The sequence below is a fragment of the Arachis ipaensis genome, chromosome B6 (assembly GCF_059453495.1).
Source record: "Arachis ipaensis isolate K30076 ecotype BB chromosome B6, ASM5945349v1, whole genome shotgun sequence".
NCBI classification, from domain to species: Eukaryota; Viridiplantae; Streptophyta; class Magnoliopsida; order Fabales; family Fabaceae; genus Arachis; species Arachis ipaensis.
In genome coordinates, this window is record NC_142441.1 from 1706331 (window position 1) to 1724090 (window position 17760).

General features: G+C 30.6%; 2 protein-coding genes across 2 annotated transcripts; one reads left to right on the top strand and one right to left on the bottom strand.

Moving 5' to 3' along the window:
• Nucleotides 1-244: 244 nt before the first annotated feature.
• LOC107647876 (uncharacterized) lies at nucleotides 245-1580 on the bottom strand. Its single transcript, XM_088491446.1, has 3 exons — nucleotides 1122-1580; nucleotides 927-1043; nucleotides 245-482 (listed from the first exon to the last, which is right to left on the bottom strand). The coding sequence occupies exons 1-3, from the start codon at nucleotides 1485-1487 to the stop codon at nucleotides 405-407; spliced, it is 561 nt and encodes a 186-aa protein (XP_088347572.1). The 5' UTR covers nucleotides 1488-1580; the 3' UTR covers nucleotides 245-404.
• A 3282-nt stretch (nucleotides 1581-4862) lies between these two features.
• LOC107646209 (beta-carotene isomerase D27, chloroplastic) lies at nucleotides 4863-15986 on the top strand. Its single transcript, XM_021105756.2, has 7 exons — nucleotides 4863-5262; nucleotides 5332-5471; nucleotides 5590-5679; nucleotides 7348-7409; nucleotides 8503-8609; nucleotides 15543-15635; nucleotides 15903-15986. The coding sequence occupies exons 1-7, from the start codon at nucleotides 5043-5045 to the stop codon at nucleotides 15944-15946; spliced, it is 756 nt and encodes a 251-aa protein (XP_020961415.1). The 5' UTR covers nucleotides 4863-5042; the 3' UTR covers nucleotides 15947-15986.
• Nucleotides 15987-17760: the final 1774 nt, after the last annotated feature.

A 17760-nucleotide genomic window follows, 5' to 3' on the forward strand; every position in this document is an offset into this window, starting at 1 on the left:
CAATGATAATGATAATAAGAGAGGATGACGAGAAAAAAAAAATTAAAAACAAAATCAACAATAGCATCTAAAAGAAGTTAGCTATGGTGACAGCAACGATAATAACGACAATAACAACATTAAAAAAGGAAGAGAGAAGATAAGAAAAAAAAGCAGCAAAAATTGTTAAATAAAAAATATATAAATTTTTATTTTTAAACAACTTAATTAAATTTAGCTATCAAAAGACTTAAACACCTAATACTTTTGAAAAAAATAAAAAAACATTTATATATACTCAAAGAACCACTCAAATAATATGTATACAATTTATATGTTTAAAGGCGGTGGCATTAAGTTTTATGCTTACATTTACTTTGGTATTTAACGCAAACATCTCATTCCCCTATTTATATCTTCCTTTACTAAAAAAACCCATCCCTCTTGTCTTGTTCTTCTGCTTCTTTGTTAGCAGCTTGAACAGATTTGTACCATAGAAATGCCTGCACCCAAAAAAGATTAAGTTTTTGTTAGTTGTGTTCACTAATTAATGTTTAACCACTTTTATAATTATAAATTTTGTGTATTATATTTATTATTGTTATTTTTTATAATATAATTTATTAATTTCATTAGATAAAATAAATTAAACAAAAAATTCTAAATAATAATAGTAATAATAATAATAATAATAAATCATAGCGTACTAAAATTAGTACTAAGAATATTAAAAATATATATAACAAAAAATATTTAAAAAATCAACAAAATTAAATATACTTAAAAGAGTAATATTATAATTTAATATCATAGTATTTTTAGTAATTTATTTAAAAGATATTTTAATTAATATTATTTAAATAATATTTATTTTATCAAAATTTAGTTGTTAAACAGACATTAACTTAATTAGTGTATAAATAAACTTGTAATGGAAATGAAGTTACCGAGGAAGGAATGCCGGTGAAGGCAAAGAAACCCAACAAGGGAGCATAAAACACGCTATCTGATCCCAAAACTCCGAACACCGGCCTTTGGTTCACATACTCGAAAATCGAACCTATCTGTCAATTCAATCAACAACCACCGTCAAATTAACTTTCAAATTAAAACGGGAAAGAGTTTAATTAGAGACTAATTACTGCGGCAATAGCAGTTATAGCAGAGGCAAGCAAGTAAATGAAGAATGGAACTTGAAATCCTTGCTGCAAAGAAGAAGATGCGCTAGCTTCATTACGAGCCCATGGCGGAGGCTCATCGGAATCTGGCTTTGCCCACGAAGGAATATTTTCGTCGGATTTGTTGGACTCTGCTGATCCTTGAGTCACCGCAACCACCACACGCCTATGGGAAGGTGTTGACCGTAATCTTGTATTTCCAAATCGAAATCCAAAGGTATTGCGATGCAGAGATACCACTAAGTTAGCGTATTTTGATGAATGATGATTCTGTAAAGCGCATACCGTCGGTGGCAAGAAGGTGCCAGTAGTGGTAGCAGTGGTGGTCATCCTCTTCTTTGTAAGACGGTTAACTAATTAACGAACTAAAAATTGAACAATGCGAAGCTTACTCCCAAGAAATAATCCAGTCTCAGCCATCCAAATTCTATCCTTCCTTACTGAAATCTTATCCTATCTTTAGGTCCAAGTTACCAGCCCAATTCGATCTTTTTCTGCTTAAAAAAAGGCCCAATTAACTTACACAGAGCTTACAGAATGTGCTACAAATTTACACCCATGCCAATTGAAAAAATAATTTGATATATATATATATATATATATTTATTTAAACTATATAGATACTAAAATTATCAGATTGTTAACATAGTTATAATTTTGTCTTTCTGTTTTTAAGTCAGTATAATACAAAATTTTTAAAAGAATATAAAACTTATATACTGGGATTGTGGGATAAAAAATATAAAACCTACAAATTTTAAAAATTTTGGCAAATAATATACATTTAATAAAATAATATGTTTTTAATATATTGGAGAAAATTGAATTACTAAATAAGTACTCTATATATAAAATATTTTAAGCAAGTACTCTAAATAAGTAATAAAAATTTCAGGTACAAAATTAGATTATTAAGTAAGTATTTTAATTTATTATCTATTTTAATGATTAATTTTTATAAATATTTTATTCAATCTCATTTTTAAATCATTTTTTTATTTATATTTGTTGAGTTAAGATTGATTTTGAATTTATATAAATGATGACAAATATTTATCGGGTTAAAAGTTTAAGTTTGTTTAATGTGTCTATTAATAATGTAGGCCTATTAATTGTCAACCGAATACTTGCTAGAACAATGCATAAGAAAGGACTTATGGAGAAGCATATGAAAAATTATTTGTCAACCGAAAATAAAAAATTTGTTCTGGAAACTGATGCATGGAAGACTCTTTGCTAAAGAAAGGTTGAACGTCAGAATACAATCTATTGAATCCTGGTGTCCAAAATGCAATCAAACACAAGAAAGTATTTTTCATTGTTTCTGAGTGTCCAAATGTGATTGAAGCTTGTAAATGCTCAAATCTGCCATGGCCGCTTCAAGCTCTAGAACCATGAAAGTGTTGGATTCGGCTGGAAGAAGAACTGAGAATGAAGGAAAATTTGAACGAAAAAAGAGCAGTAGCAGCAGACCTCTTATGACAAATCTGGTTAGTGAGAAACGCCTAAGTATTTGAAGGTAGAACTACCCCTTCAATTATGGTGGAGATGGCCAGAAAAAATATGCGTGAGAGAAGATGAGACCCTCGAGTTTTTATTTTACCTTTTTAGTTTTCTTTATGTTTAAGTATTTTTTTTGTTTTCCACGGTGTTTCTCAACCCAGCATTAAAGTTGGAACTTTTTTTTTCTCTTTATTACAATTTCTATCTGTCCAAATTGGACCAATTTTTAGTAATGAAATTGCATAACTTTGACAAAAAAAATAATAATATAGACCTATTTATTCACTCTTCACCCCAAGTTCATGTTGCTTCAGCAACCTCAAATATCACAATTCTAAAATTTCAACTCATTACATTTTAATGAGCAACAAAATTACTAGCAAAGTAGGATAGAGCAAAACAAAAATGAAGAATAATAATGAGCAGCAGTTATAATGACCCGAAAATAAAAACGTTATGCATGCTAAAGAAGACAGTAGATTCAAAGAAAATAAAGGTGGTGGAGCAGCTCCTCAAACAAGTAGAATTAGTGGAGCAAAATGTAAAAATTAGAGCATTACATGCCAATGAAGACAAATGGAATCAAGAAAGAAATTGGAAGAGGCAGTGTTTAAATTTCAAGAGCAAGCATCATCCTATAAAGTGGTCTACTCAACATCATTTGAGAACAAGACAAATAGAGTGATACAAAAATATCATTTTAAAACACTTGAATGGAATTCTTTTTCCTTCAATTTGTGTTTCATTTTAGATTTTTTTTGCTATGCTTATCTAATGTCATCTCTCTATATTTGAGAAAAAGATTTATGAACGCGAGTTGAAAAAGCTGTGAGAGAATAGAGAAGAGAGATGCATAAAAAAAAATCAAAAAATATTTCTGTGTAATTTGGTTTTGTTGAACTAAGATTTAGTTCTCCTTACCAAGTTGAGATAGCACTTGGTGGTAGATTGAGTGTAGGGGTGGCAATGGATAGGGTAGAGTAGGGTTTGGATCCAACCCTAACCCTACCCGCGAGTTGAGAATATCCCAACCTTAATCCTACTCGCTCTTAACCCGTGGGTACCCGATCCTACACGCGGGTTACAAAAAATATACAACATTATTATATAACTTGATGATAATTTAAAATAGAATTGATTTTTATGTAAAAAAATATTAAATTATCAATTAATGATTTTCTTTTAGTGGTTAAGGATTTTTTGCATTTAGTGAGAGGTTTTTGATTCAACATCCACTTAAAACATATTGTTGTATAAGTATATAATATAAACATATATAGAGTGCAGGTTGGTCGCGTAAAATTGAGGCTCAACCAGCACTCTACCCGACCCGCATGAGAACCCTACCGGCACCCCTACCCTATCCGCTGCGGATCGGGTTGGCAACCCTACCCGATCGGTGGGTCGGGTTGGATACCGCGGGTAGAATACATATTGCCACCCCTAATTGAGTGTGTGTTTGGATTAACGTTCGCAAATGGAGGTTTCTATAAAATTGATTTTTATCAAAAGTGAGTTAGTATTAAAGTAGTTTATATTTAGTAATTTTTATTTAAAATATATTATAATAAATTAAATATTGTTTGGATTACATTATTCAAAATCACTTTTAGATAAAAAATTACAGAAAATGACATGAATTTAAATAATTATTTTATGTTATCTTATAATTTTATTTTAGATATTTAAATAAATTTTAATATTTTTTTAGTACTCTCAGTACTCTTTAGTATTTTAATAGGATTAATAGAATTATAATAAAAAAATATTCTATACAAAAAAGAAATAACAATAACAGTAAAAGAACTCATAAACAACAGATAATAGAAGTTTTATAAAAAATAATAATATGCATAAAAGAGTATTAAAAAAAATATTATACAAAAACAATAAATATATGAACAATGAAAGACATAATTGGTAGATAAAACATAAATCTCAGTCCAACATGACAAAGTGAATAAAAAAGCTAAAATTTATAGTTTTTTATAAACGTTGATTGAAGATAGAAATCATTCATGTGTTTAGAGGATAAAAACATTGCCAAACATGAAGTGAAGCGGTTAAGAAATTCAGACGCATAGTTAATTTCTGCAAAAAACAAAACTAAAAAAGTTTATATCTAATTTCAATTTGATATAAGTGTTTGTTTGGATATTATTAAATTAATATAAAAAAATTCAATAAATAAGTGTTTTTTTATTTTGATATCCATAAATAAATTACTCTGTATTATTATGTGGTAGGATATTAGTAAATCTTGTTAATACATACCTAATTAATCTTCATTTGTTTGATATATATATAAATACAAACGGAACTGAAACATATAACAAATTAAGTAATTATCACTCATCATCGGTGATCATCACAAATTAAACGATGGAAGCAAAGTTTTTTCCATACAACAACACACTACTACGTATACGGTGTTCATCAAAAGCACACTTGATGATGAAACGTAAACCAGATGTTATAGTAGCGATGCACACAAGGCATCATCGTTCCTCTTCAGATGAATCTAGTAGTTTGATCCACAAAGATAATTGGTTTGATCGCTTAGCCATAAACCATCTTTCAAAATGTGTTCAAGATGCCACAGGTAACATTCTTAATTACATGCATACAGCTTCATTGAATAATTCAATAATCTTGGCATACAAACATGCAGGATTAAGGAACAGTAAGAGCGGGTATGAGAGCCTCGTAGAGGCAGCTACGGTGGCTTCCCAGAAATTCGATCCCATTCAGCAACGACAGCTTGTCATTCAAGCTCTTCACACAACCTTACCAAACTTCATATTTTCATTCGTCAGTACTTCCTTGCTAATAATACTTATCTCGAGAAAGTTTAGAAACCAGCATTTTTATGTATATTCATAAATTCTATGTAATTATTGTTTGTTGTTATTATTATGACTAATGGCAGACGAAAATGTTACCACCATCGAAATTCACAAGACAAGTATTTGCAGCTTTTACCACCTTGTTCTTTGCCTGGTTAATTGGCCCCTCTCAGGTAATTTATATGAGAGTTACTCTTTTATTCCATATCCATAACTTCTAACTCGAACAATATTAATTAATTATAGAGTAAATGTCCTTTTTAATTCTTAACCATTTGTCTGATAGACTTTTCACCCTCTAAGAAATCTAAACACCTAAATCGATCCCTATCTACTTTGATATATGTACGTTTCAGTCTCTGGTTAGGGACTGAAAAGACCATTTACTCAAAGTAGATAGGGACCGATTTGGATGTTTAGATTTCTTAGAAGGTGAAAAATCTATCGGACAAATGGTTAAAGATCGGAAAGGACATTTACTCTTAATTATATCTGTATGTTACACTCAAAGAAAAGATATATTAGTTTTAAGACCCTAACATAGCCTTATACTAGTATATAGGTTGTTATTACAATTTACAAGTTCATATTGGATGCTGCATTTTTCAAAGGTTGCTAGCTCCCAGAAAAAGAGATGCAGTTGAACTATGCCTTTCACTGGAAATGGAATGTACGATTACCCTGCATCTTCACCATGACTCATGAGTTTAGTGACCTAATTAATGGAATCCACTTAATGCCTTAAATAGACTCTAGACACAGAATACATCATTATAGGAAATAGTTCCAATAGTGAAAAAAATGGAAATTGTTACCCAACTTTGCAGTTTGAAAAATAATATAACCAGAAAAGTTTAGAAAAAAATAATACGTGTACACACAAAAATAAGTATATTAAATTTTTTGTTTAGCATTAACAAATCTTTTAATATTTTTTATGTATTTTAAGAAAAATATGAATTTAAGACCAGATAAAAAAATGTCTAGATAAAAATAAACAAAATTAAATAAGTTTAGATAATAATAATAATAATAATAATAATAATAATAATAATAATAATAATAATAGTATAATTAAGTATTAAAGTTTATAATTTTTCAAAATATACAGATAAATCTATAATACTCTTCTATGTATTATGAATTAAACTCATACAAATAATATATTGAAGAATGCTAGGGCCAGCAACTTTTATGTTTTGTAATTATTAATTGGCCATCAATAGTGTTTTTAATGGTGTGAGATTAAATCTAATGATATGAGATCATTCAATTTTCTTTTGATGGTTAAATGATTGCCAACTTTTTAAAAAGTTGCTGGCCCTCTAGACTTTCTCTAATATATTATGAGAAACTTTAACGATTTTCTCTCTAATTTTTGCCTCTTACATTAAAATTCTATAAAAAAAAAAAGTAAAAAACTTACAAAAATAGCAAATGTCTTAATAACATGCATATATATAGGCAATGATGATAGAGGAAAATCTCAACATAAGATTGATCAAGTTGTATGTTCCATCCGGTATGTTGGCAATCTTATCAATCTTCAAAATTTACAAATTACAAATAATCATGTTCTTTAATGTTATTGCCTATATATATGTTCTTTAACCATGCATCTACATGATTATTTAACATATTCCAAATTAATCCATCTTGCATATTCAACACTTTTTTTAGACCAAAAAGAATAATATTTTAACTCCTCACAATGTATAGCACTCTTTGATAATCTATTTGACCCATGGATATGGAGGCATCTTTTTACTTTTCAGGTTATGATATTAAGAAATTGAATATGAAATGATTATCATTATTATCATTATTTTCACCATGAGAAGGTTAGAGAATCGGAGGTCAACGGAAGAAAGGAAAAAAACGTGGTTTACTTCAAAAAATGCAGGTTAGTTTTCTTTTTTATATTTTAATTAACACAAAAAATATATAAACAAATAAAAAGATGCATGGTAATGGTCTCTAATTCACCAACCTAAGACACATTAATCTATGATTGCAAGTATGGTCTTCCCACATGTCCCATTCTCTATTTCTCATTTCCTATCGTGATTGTTATGACTTATGATAACCACATTAATTAAGTTCTTTTCAATATTAAAATTAGGGGTGCACATGGCCGGGTGAAGTCGGGTTTGATTCAGGTCCGGTTCGGAATATATATCGGGTTTATTTATTAGATCGAATTCGGTCCTAAACCCGATAAAACCAATACATTTTCGGGCCACAATTATACCGGGTGAAAACTGGATGAAAACCGGGCCGTTAACATTATATTACGTTGATACCTTCTTGTAAGTTAGCATGTGAAAATATCCAAATTTCTAAGATTCCAATCATTATTTAACATGGTAAAATTCAGTTAAAAAAATATAACAAGAATCAACATTTCTTCAAAATTAAAGCATAACCACAATCAATATTAAAGTATAACCACAATCAATATTAATATTGTTTAATAATACCAAATATTTAAATCAATACAAATAACACAATATTATGCATTAGTCTAAAGTCTTATGCATTCTAAATATAAAACGTTAACTTATAGTCTTATAATGACTAATAACACAAAATATTAAAGTTTACAATACTTAAATTCCACATAAGAATAGTCATGATCCATTACTAATAACACAAAATATTAATTGTGTATGATGACCGGGCCACCGGGCCGACTTTGGGTAACCCGAGCTATGGCACAGACCCGACCCGAAATAATGACCGGGTCTATTTTTGAGACCCTTACCCAATTCTAAATCCGATGAAATCACGCCAAATTAATCCCTAAAATATTCAGGACCAGACCAGGCCTTCGAACCAGGCCGAGTCATATGAACCCCTAATTAAAATCATGATTAGTTACTATATATATATTCATCATTCTCATAATTATTTTACTGAAATAACTAATTAAAATTTTGTGAATTAATTTGTTTAACTGTATATCATTATTTAACTATATATGTATGTATGTGCAGGTTTTTAGAAGAGATGAATTTTGTAGGAATGTGTACTAATCTCTGTAAAATTCCAACTCAATCGTTTATAAAGGACTCTATGGGTATGCCAGTTACCATGGTCCCTAGTAAGTATATATCCTCATTAATGCAGAGACTAGATGATAGTCAACACACATTAAATTAGATCATATATATAATATATATCACCTTTGTTGTAAAATAAAAGATATATATAAAGATATATAAATAAAAGATTCTAGTATTAAAATAATTAGCTCAATAATAATTTATATATATAATAATATTATATGTTGTAATGTGTATATATATACAAAGATAGAAAGAAGTATTAAAAATAAAGAGAGAGAGAATTGCATATGTTTATTGTTACTATCTCAATATAATAAAGATAATTGATATTGCTATTAATATTATATGTAAAGAGTAATAGAAAAGAGAATTTAGAATACTAATAAAATAAAAGAAGAGAAAGAATTGTAGAAGAAATATAAAGAGAAGAGTATTTGATTGCAACATAAAGAGAGAGTATTTGTTTATTATTGTGTGTGTATTAACAACGGAGGTTAACCTCCTATTTATAAGCATATGAGAGGAATGTTTTCAACCCATATTAATTTCATTCTCTATTGGTAATATGAAAACTGAGTCACTTGCATGGGCATCCATATCCTTTGTGTTTATCACAACACTCCCCCTTGGATGACCATTCAGGATTATTACCTCGTTAAAACCTTACTAAAGAAAAACCCAGTGGGAAAAAAACCTTAGTGAAGGAAAAAGAGTACAATATCCTTTAGTGATAGGGACTGCCTCATTAAAAACCTTGTCAAGAAAAATCCAATGGGAAAAAAACCTGACCAAGGGAAAAAGAGTACAATCTCCCCCTCTTGTCGACATCAGTTGATGTCTCGAAATCGGCGCATCCCAATCTCATGTACCAATCTTTCAAAGGAGGATTTTGGGAGCGACTTTGTAAATAAATCTGCCAGATTATCACTTGAGCGGATCTGTTGGATATCAATTGTCCCTTGATTTTGAAGATCATGAGTGAAGAAGAATTTGGGAGAAATATGCTTTGTTCTATCACCTTTGATGTAGCCGCCTTTAAGTTGAGCAATGCATGCTGTATTATCTTCAAACAGGATAGTTGGAGCTATCTTATGATCAATCAGTCCACATGATGACAGAATATATTGGATCAGACTCCTCAGCCAAAAACACTCGCGACTAGCTTCATGAATCGCCAGTATTTCGGCATGATTAGAGGATGTTGCAGCAATCGTCTGTTTCGTGGACCTCCATGATATTGCTGTTCCACCATATGTAAACAGGTATCCTGTTTGAGATCTCCATTTATGTGGATCAGACAGGTATCCAGCATCTGCATAGCCAACTAGTTGTGATTTGGATCCATAGAGATAAAACAATCCCATATCAACCGTCCCATGGAGATATCGAAAGATTTGTTTGATTCCACTCCAATGTCTTCTGGTTAGAGAGGAACTATATCTTGCTAGTAAATTCACAGCAAATGATATGTCAGGTCACGTATTATTAGCAAGATACATTAGCGCTCCAATGGCACTAAGATATGGTACTTCAGGACCAAGGATATCTTCATTTTCTTCTTTAAGACGGAATTGATCCTTTTTCACATCCAAAGATCTTATGATCATTGGTGTACTTAATGGATGTGACTTATCCATATAAAATCTTTTCAAGATCCTTGCTGTGTATGTTGTTTGATGAATAAAGATCCCACCTTTTATATGCTCGATTTGCAGGCTGAGACAAAACTTAGTCTTTCCAAGATCTTTCATCTCAAACTCTTCTTTTAGAGTTTTTATAATTGTTGGAATCTCTTCAGGAGTCCCAATGATATTTAAATCATCAACGTACACAGCAATTATAATGAATCCAGAAGCAGTTTTCTTTATGAAAACACACGGGCATATATCATCATTCTTGAATCCGTTTTTGGCCAGATACTCAGTAAGACGATTATACCACATTCGTCCAGATTGCTTTAGACCATATAAAGATCTTTGCAATTTGACTGAGTATAACCCTTGCGAATATTCACTAGATGGTTTAGATATCTTTAGTCCTTCAGGGACTTTCATATAGATATCCCGATCTAATGAGCCGTATAAGTAGGCCGTTACCACATCTATTAAATGCATATGCAGTTTATGATATGCAGATAAACTGACCAAATAGCGCAATGTTATCGCATCCACTACAGGGGAATACATTTCTTCATAATCTATACCAGGCCTTTGTGAGAAACCTTGTGCCACAAGTCGGGCTTTATAGCGCACAACTTCATTTTTCTCATTTCGTTTTCTCACAAATACCCATTTATATTCAACAGGTTTTATATCTTCAGGTGTATGGACTACATGTCCAAAGACTTCACGTTTTGCAAGTGAGTCTAATTCAGCCTTCATGGCTTCTTTCCATTTTGGCCAATTATTCCTTTGTCGACATTCTTCGACTGATCTTGGCTCAAGATTCTTACTTTCATGTATGATATCTAATGCCACATTATATGCAAATATTTCATTGACAATTGTCTTATTTCGGTCCCATTTCTCTCCTGTAAAGACATAATTTATCGAGATCTCGTCATTTTCACAATTTTCAGGTACCTGAACGTCTTCTGGCGTTATATCATAATTTTGGACAACTACCGGTGTCTTTACTATGTCTTTTTCAACAGGAATCGTATTTACCTCTTTTCTCTTTCGAGGATTTTTATCTTTGGAACCGACAGGCCTGCCACGCTTCTGGCGTGTATTTGCTTCCGTGGCTATTTGTCATACTGGGACATCAATTCGAATTGGGACATTTTCCGCCCTGCCATGCTTCTGGCATGAATTTGCTTCAGTGGCTACTTGTCCTACTGGGACATCAATTCGAATTGGGGCATTTTCCGCTGGTATATAAGATTTGGTTATCCTCTTTGTATCAGAAAATGCATCAGGCAATTCATTTGCTATTCTTTGCAAATGTATAATCTTTTGAACTTCCAGTTCACATTGCCCTGATCGAGGATCTAAATGCATCAATGATGATGCATTTCAGTTAAGCTCCTTTTCAGGAAGCTTATTCTCTTCCCCTAATGTTGGAAATTTTGATTCATCAAAATGACAATCTGCAAACCGGGCTTTAAACACATCACTAGTTTGTATCTCAAGATACCTCACTATAGAGGGAGAATCATATCCAACATATATCCCCAATTTTCTTTGGGATCCCATTTTGGTGCGATTAGGTGGTGCAATGGGAACATATATCGCACACCCAAATATTCTTAAATGGGAAACATTTGGCTGCTGGCCAAAAGCTAATTGCATAGGAGAGAATTGATGGTAACTCGTTGGCCTCAAACGAATGAGTGCTGCGGCATGTAAAATAGCATGCCCCCAAACCGAGGTTGGGAGATTTGTTCTCATAAGCAAAGGTCTAGCAATCAATTGGAGGCGTTTAATAAGTGATTCTGCTAACCCATTTTGTGTGTGAACATAAGCCACTGGATGTTCAACACTTATTCCATTAGCCATACAATAAGCATCAAAAGCTTGGGAAGTAAATTCACCAGCATTATCAAGACGAATTGCTTTGATTGGATTTTCTAAAAATTGTGCTTTTAATCGAATAATTTGAGCTAGTAATCTCGCAAACGCCAGGTTGCGAGAAGATAATAAGCACACATGTGACCATCTCGAAGATGCGTCTATCAGGACCATAAAATATCTAAAAGATCCACATGGTGGATGAATAGGTCCACATATATCACCTTGAATCCTTTCTAGGAATTCAGGGGACTCAAATCCAATCTTTAATGGTGATGGCCTTAAAATTAACTTCCCTTGAGAACATGCAGCACAACAAAATTCACTAGTTTTAAGAATCTTCTGGTCCTTTAGTGAATGTCCATGAGAGTTTTCAATAATTCTTCTCATCATGGTTGTTCCCGGATGACCCAAACAGTCGTGCCAAGTTATGAATTCATTTGGGCTAGTAAACTTCTGGTTTACAGTGGCATGTGATTCAATTGCACTAATCTTAGTATAATACAACCCAGATGAAAGTGAGGGTAACTTTTCTAATATAACTTTCTTATTTGAATCATGAGTTGTGATACATAAGTACTCATGATTTTCCTCATTCATAGTCTCAATATGATATCCATTTCGGCGAATATCTTTGAAACTCAACAAGTTCCTCAGAGACTTGGTAGATAATAGTGCATTATTTATTATAAATTTTGTTCCTCCAGAAAACAAAATTATAGCTCTTCCGGAGCCTTCTATCACATTGCCTGAGCCAATAATAGTATTAACATATTCCTCTTTTGGCACAAGATGGGTAAAATATATATCACTTTTGAGAATAGTGTGTGAACTTGCACTATCCGCAAGGCATACATCTTCATTACATATCCTTGCCATTCTCTTCAAAAACAAATAATAATAAAATGAGTAGTATGCACAGATAAATTGAATACTTGATCAGAATTATTTTTCTAAGAAATACTGTACATAAAATAATGTCATATACTAAAATTTTATTTTAAAATTTGACACATTTAATAATTTTAAAATTCATAAACATTAATATTTCATTATTTATGTACATCACATTTGAAACTTAAATACATAGAAAATAAAACTTAACAATAAGTTCTTTACATTATTTATTTACATATATACTTCACAATCCCACATATTAAACTATTTCATCATTGATCAAATGACCAATATTTCCTTCAGGATCCTCAAAGAAATCAGATACATCATAATGAGTGGTGGAGTTCTCAGCATCATTTGAAACAAAATTTGTTTCCTTTCCTTTGTCGTTCTTTTTCAAAGATGCCTGGTAAAGATCGACTAGGTGCCTTGGGGTACGACAGGTACGTGACCAATGGCCCTTTCCACCACAGCGGAAACACTTCTCCTCGGTTGATTTATTCTGCCCGATATTCCTTTCTTTATCCCACTTCTGGTGAGATCCTCTCTTTTGAACATAATTCTTTTTCTTTCCATAATTTTTCTTATTATTAAAACCTTGCCATTTACCTCTTCTGGGGTAATTTGCCACATTTACTTCAGGAAATGGGGCAGCGCCAGCTGGGTGCGCTTCATGATTTTTCAATAACAACTCATTGTTGCGTTCAACAACAAGAAGGCAAGAAATTAACTCAGAATATTTTTTAAACCCTTTCTCTCGATACTGCTGCTGCAGGAGCACATTCGAGGCATGGAAGGTTGAGAAAGTTTTCTCCAACATATCATGATCAGTTATTTTTTCCCCACACAATTTCATTCGTGAGGTGATTCGAAACATTGCAGAATTATATTCATTTATAGATTTAAAATCTTGTAAACGCAAATGCGTCCATTTATATCGGGCTTGAGGAAGTATCACCGTTTTCTGATGATTATACCTTTCTTCAAGGTCTTTCCAAAGATCTGCAGGATCTTTTAATGTAAGATATTCATTTTTCAATCCTTCGTCAAGATGACGACGAAGGAAAATCATGGCTTTAGCTTTATCCTTCTGGGATGCATTATTTTCAGCCTTAATGGTATCTCCAAGATCCATTGAATCAAGATGGATTTCAGCATCTAGTATCCATGATAAATAATTGTTTCCAGATATATCAAGAGCATTGAATTCAAGATGAGAGAGTTTCGACATAATGAAAATTTGTTACCTGAGTCTTTCTAGGAATTTGATCAGAGTCTCGTGCTGACAACGTGTTGTAAAATAAAAGATATATATAAAGATGTATAAATAGAAGACTCTAGTATTAAAATAATTAGCTCAATAATAATTTATATATATATAATAATAATATATGTTGTAATGTGTATATATATACAAAGATAGAAAAAAATATTAAAAATAAAGAGAGAGAGAATTGCATATGTTTATTGTTACTATCTCAATATAATAAAGATAATTAATATTGCTATTAATATTATATGTAAAGAGTAATAGAAAAGAGAATTTAGAATACTAATAAAATAAAAGAAGAGAAAGAATTGTAGAAGAAATATAAAGAGAAGAGTATTTGATTGCAACATAAAGAGAGAGTATTTGTTTATTATTGTGTGTGTATTAACAACGGAGGTTAACCTCCTATTTATAAGCATATTGGAGGAATATTTTCAACCCATATTAATTTCATTCTCTATTGGTAATATGAAAACTGAGTCACTTGCATGGACATCCATATCCTTTGTGTTTATCACAACAACCTTGACACATACATGTATTTTAATATTGATCCGGCTCGCATACAACCATATAAGTGTACATATTATCTATATAATATTTTATTTTCTTGTTAAAAATGTATTTATTTGACTCCCAAATTTAAATGTAAATAGTAATAAAAAAGGTGAATAGTGTTGAAAAAAAATCTAAGATAATTTTATTTTATAATGCAATTAGACATCTTTTAAATATTGTCTTTATTTAATTTTTAGAGAAAAAATAAAAATAAATAATTTTTTTAATTTGTTGAACAATTAATACGTAAAAGTGGATATTTAAATTAATTAAATAATAATAAATTCTTAAAAAGACGAACAAAAAATTAAATTTTAAAAGATAAATAGCATTTTTTTATATTTTAATAAGCCCAACAAAAGGCAAAAACAACAGAAAGATTCTTTCTTATTTAAAAGATTATTTTCTGTCTGCAATTAATCCTCCACTAAATTGTGGGAATTCATGAATCTCTTCATCATTTCATTGGAGGACCCCACCATATGCATGCATATACCATTTTATTGGGTGCAAAATTGTAAATAGCTAGCTAGACCCATCGAAAATCAGTTGAGACTTGATGAGAGAATTAGAAACATACATGAAATACTCCATAGTGGATGCTTTTTTCATACAAAGAAAATTACTAATAATAGCATATATTAAGTTGAGTATCATGGAAATCACAGTGTTAGCACATATAAATAATAGTAGCCCTTTCTTATGATTTTATATATTTACATTTTGGTTTGCAGATTTTGATGACATGAGTTGTGAAATGATATTTGGGCAGGATCCTCCACCATTAATTGATGATCCAGCACTAAAGCAACCCTGCTATAAACTATGTACTAATTATTATTCTTGAAACTTCACATAATGGCAGAAGTGAAAACATAATAACTATTTTACATACAAAGAATGGAATGTAACTAATTAATAATCGGAAATGTTTGGTAACAAAAAAAAATCAACCAAAAAGTCATAACTTGTCTTATTTATCATTCATTAATTGTTGCGACAATTAATTAATACTAAATAAGACAAGTTCTGTCTGTTTTTTTTGTCTACCTAACATTACCGGTGATAATACGGAATGTTTCTATATCATGCAGGCAAGGCAAAGAAAAAGCATGAAACGGATAACTGCCTCAGTTAGTGCAGAGGGTATGTATAAATATAGAGAAGTGCTTCCATTTGTAAGCATATATTATTTAAAGAGAAAAACTCAAATCAGCCCTGACAATTACCTCGAAAGACAACGAGGCCTCCGAAAAAAAAAAAACTCCAATCCGGCTCTTGACAAAAAAAAAAGACCCAACCCGGCCGCTGACAATTATTTCGAAAGGACAACGAGGTCCCTGTGCCAAAAAGAAATTAATGTTATTTTTTTTTTGCACATGAGCTAATCAGTCCCAAAAAAAATTATCAGAGACCAGATTGAGTGTTTTTTTTTCTTGGGGGCCTCGTTGTCCTTTCAAGATAATTGTCAGAGGCCGGATGGAGTATTTACTCTTATTTAAAACATCCATATATTTAACTATATATACTTTTTTTTCTTTCTTTTTCTTTTTCCTTTTTTCTTTCTCAAAAATAGGAAAACCAAATATATAGCTTGTATGCATTTTGGGGAGAGAAGTGGTTTGACTGATGAAGATTTGTTGTAGGGTTTAAGGAGAGCAAGGATGGAGCAAGAATAATGTCTCCCACGTTGATTAAAGTGCTCTACCGCACTCTAAACCAATCATTTCCAAGTTGATTTCCATCATTTTAATTACTACCTTCAATAATGTCATTTTCACATCTATGTAAACTTATTAATAGGAAACTTCTTCTATATATTTAATGCATACTATATAAATGTTTTTAACTAATTCTTTTCATGTGTAACTAGAAGTTATATACTTATATGATAGGAAGCCACTAGCTAAACAAAAAGTCAACGGTTTTATAGTTGTGAACTTGTGATCAATATTTATTAGTCACGATTTTTCAGATTATAATTAAATTTTGAGTAAAGAATCATATGGAATTGTATTCATATAAAATTAATAATTAAAAATTATTTGATAATAATTTAATAAAATATATTAAATTAATAATTCTTAATTATTATCTTTATATAAAAAATAATTACATATAAATTTTTACACATTTTTTTTGTATGTAACACACAAATATAGTATATTAATTAGAGAAAAGAAGAAATAGATTTTTGATTTTTTATTCTACTAACATTTTAGTCTTTAACTATTTAAAAATATTTTTAAATTTCTTACCTTCTTAAAAATTGTACAGATTAGTCTCTCCTTAAAACTTGGGTCCGATGAAAGTATTTGTAGGGAGAGACTAATTTGTCCAACTTTTAAAGAGGTGAAAAATTTAAAAATATTTTTAAATGATCAAGGACAAAAATATCTGCGAAATAAAAGATGAGAGATCTCTTATTTTCTCTATTAATTATATGAACATTTCTATCATAGCTATAAATTATTTGCTTATTAAATTATTTAAATATAAATATTAAAAATACCATTCTACTTAATCATGTGTAATTTGTGAATTTTTTCTTTTAAATATTGTATTAGTATGGGTGAAATCCTTCATGATGAACCAAATTGTGTGTTAAACACTACTATGGTCATTTACAAAACGTCATTGACGTTTTGTGTTTTTTAATTAAAATAATATTTTTTATTACAAAACGTCAATAACGTTTTGTTCTTTCATAATTAAAAAAAAAAAATTATTACACAACATCAATAACATTTTGTACTATTACTACAACTGTGTAGAACACTAAAATGATCAAATATTTTTGTATTTCATATTCAAATTATTCATATATAAAAATTTTAGCCGTAATTTGTGACCACCATAATAAACCTAATTATTATCCATTGCACCCTGATGAATAATCATGTCTTGCATCAGAGTGACGTAATTAGCATATATAATGTATTTAACCGTCTA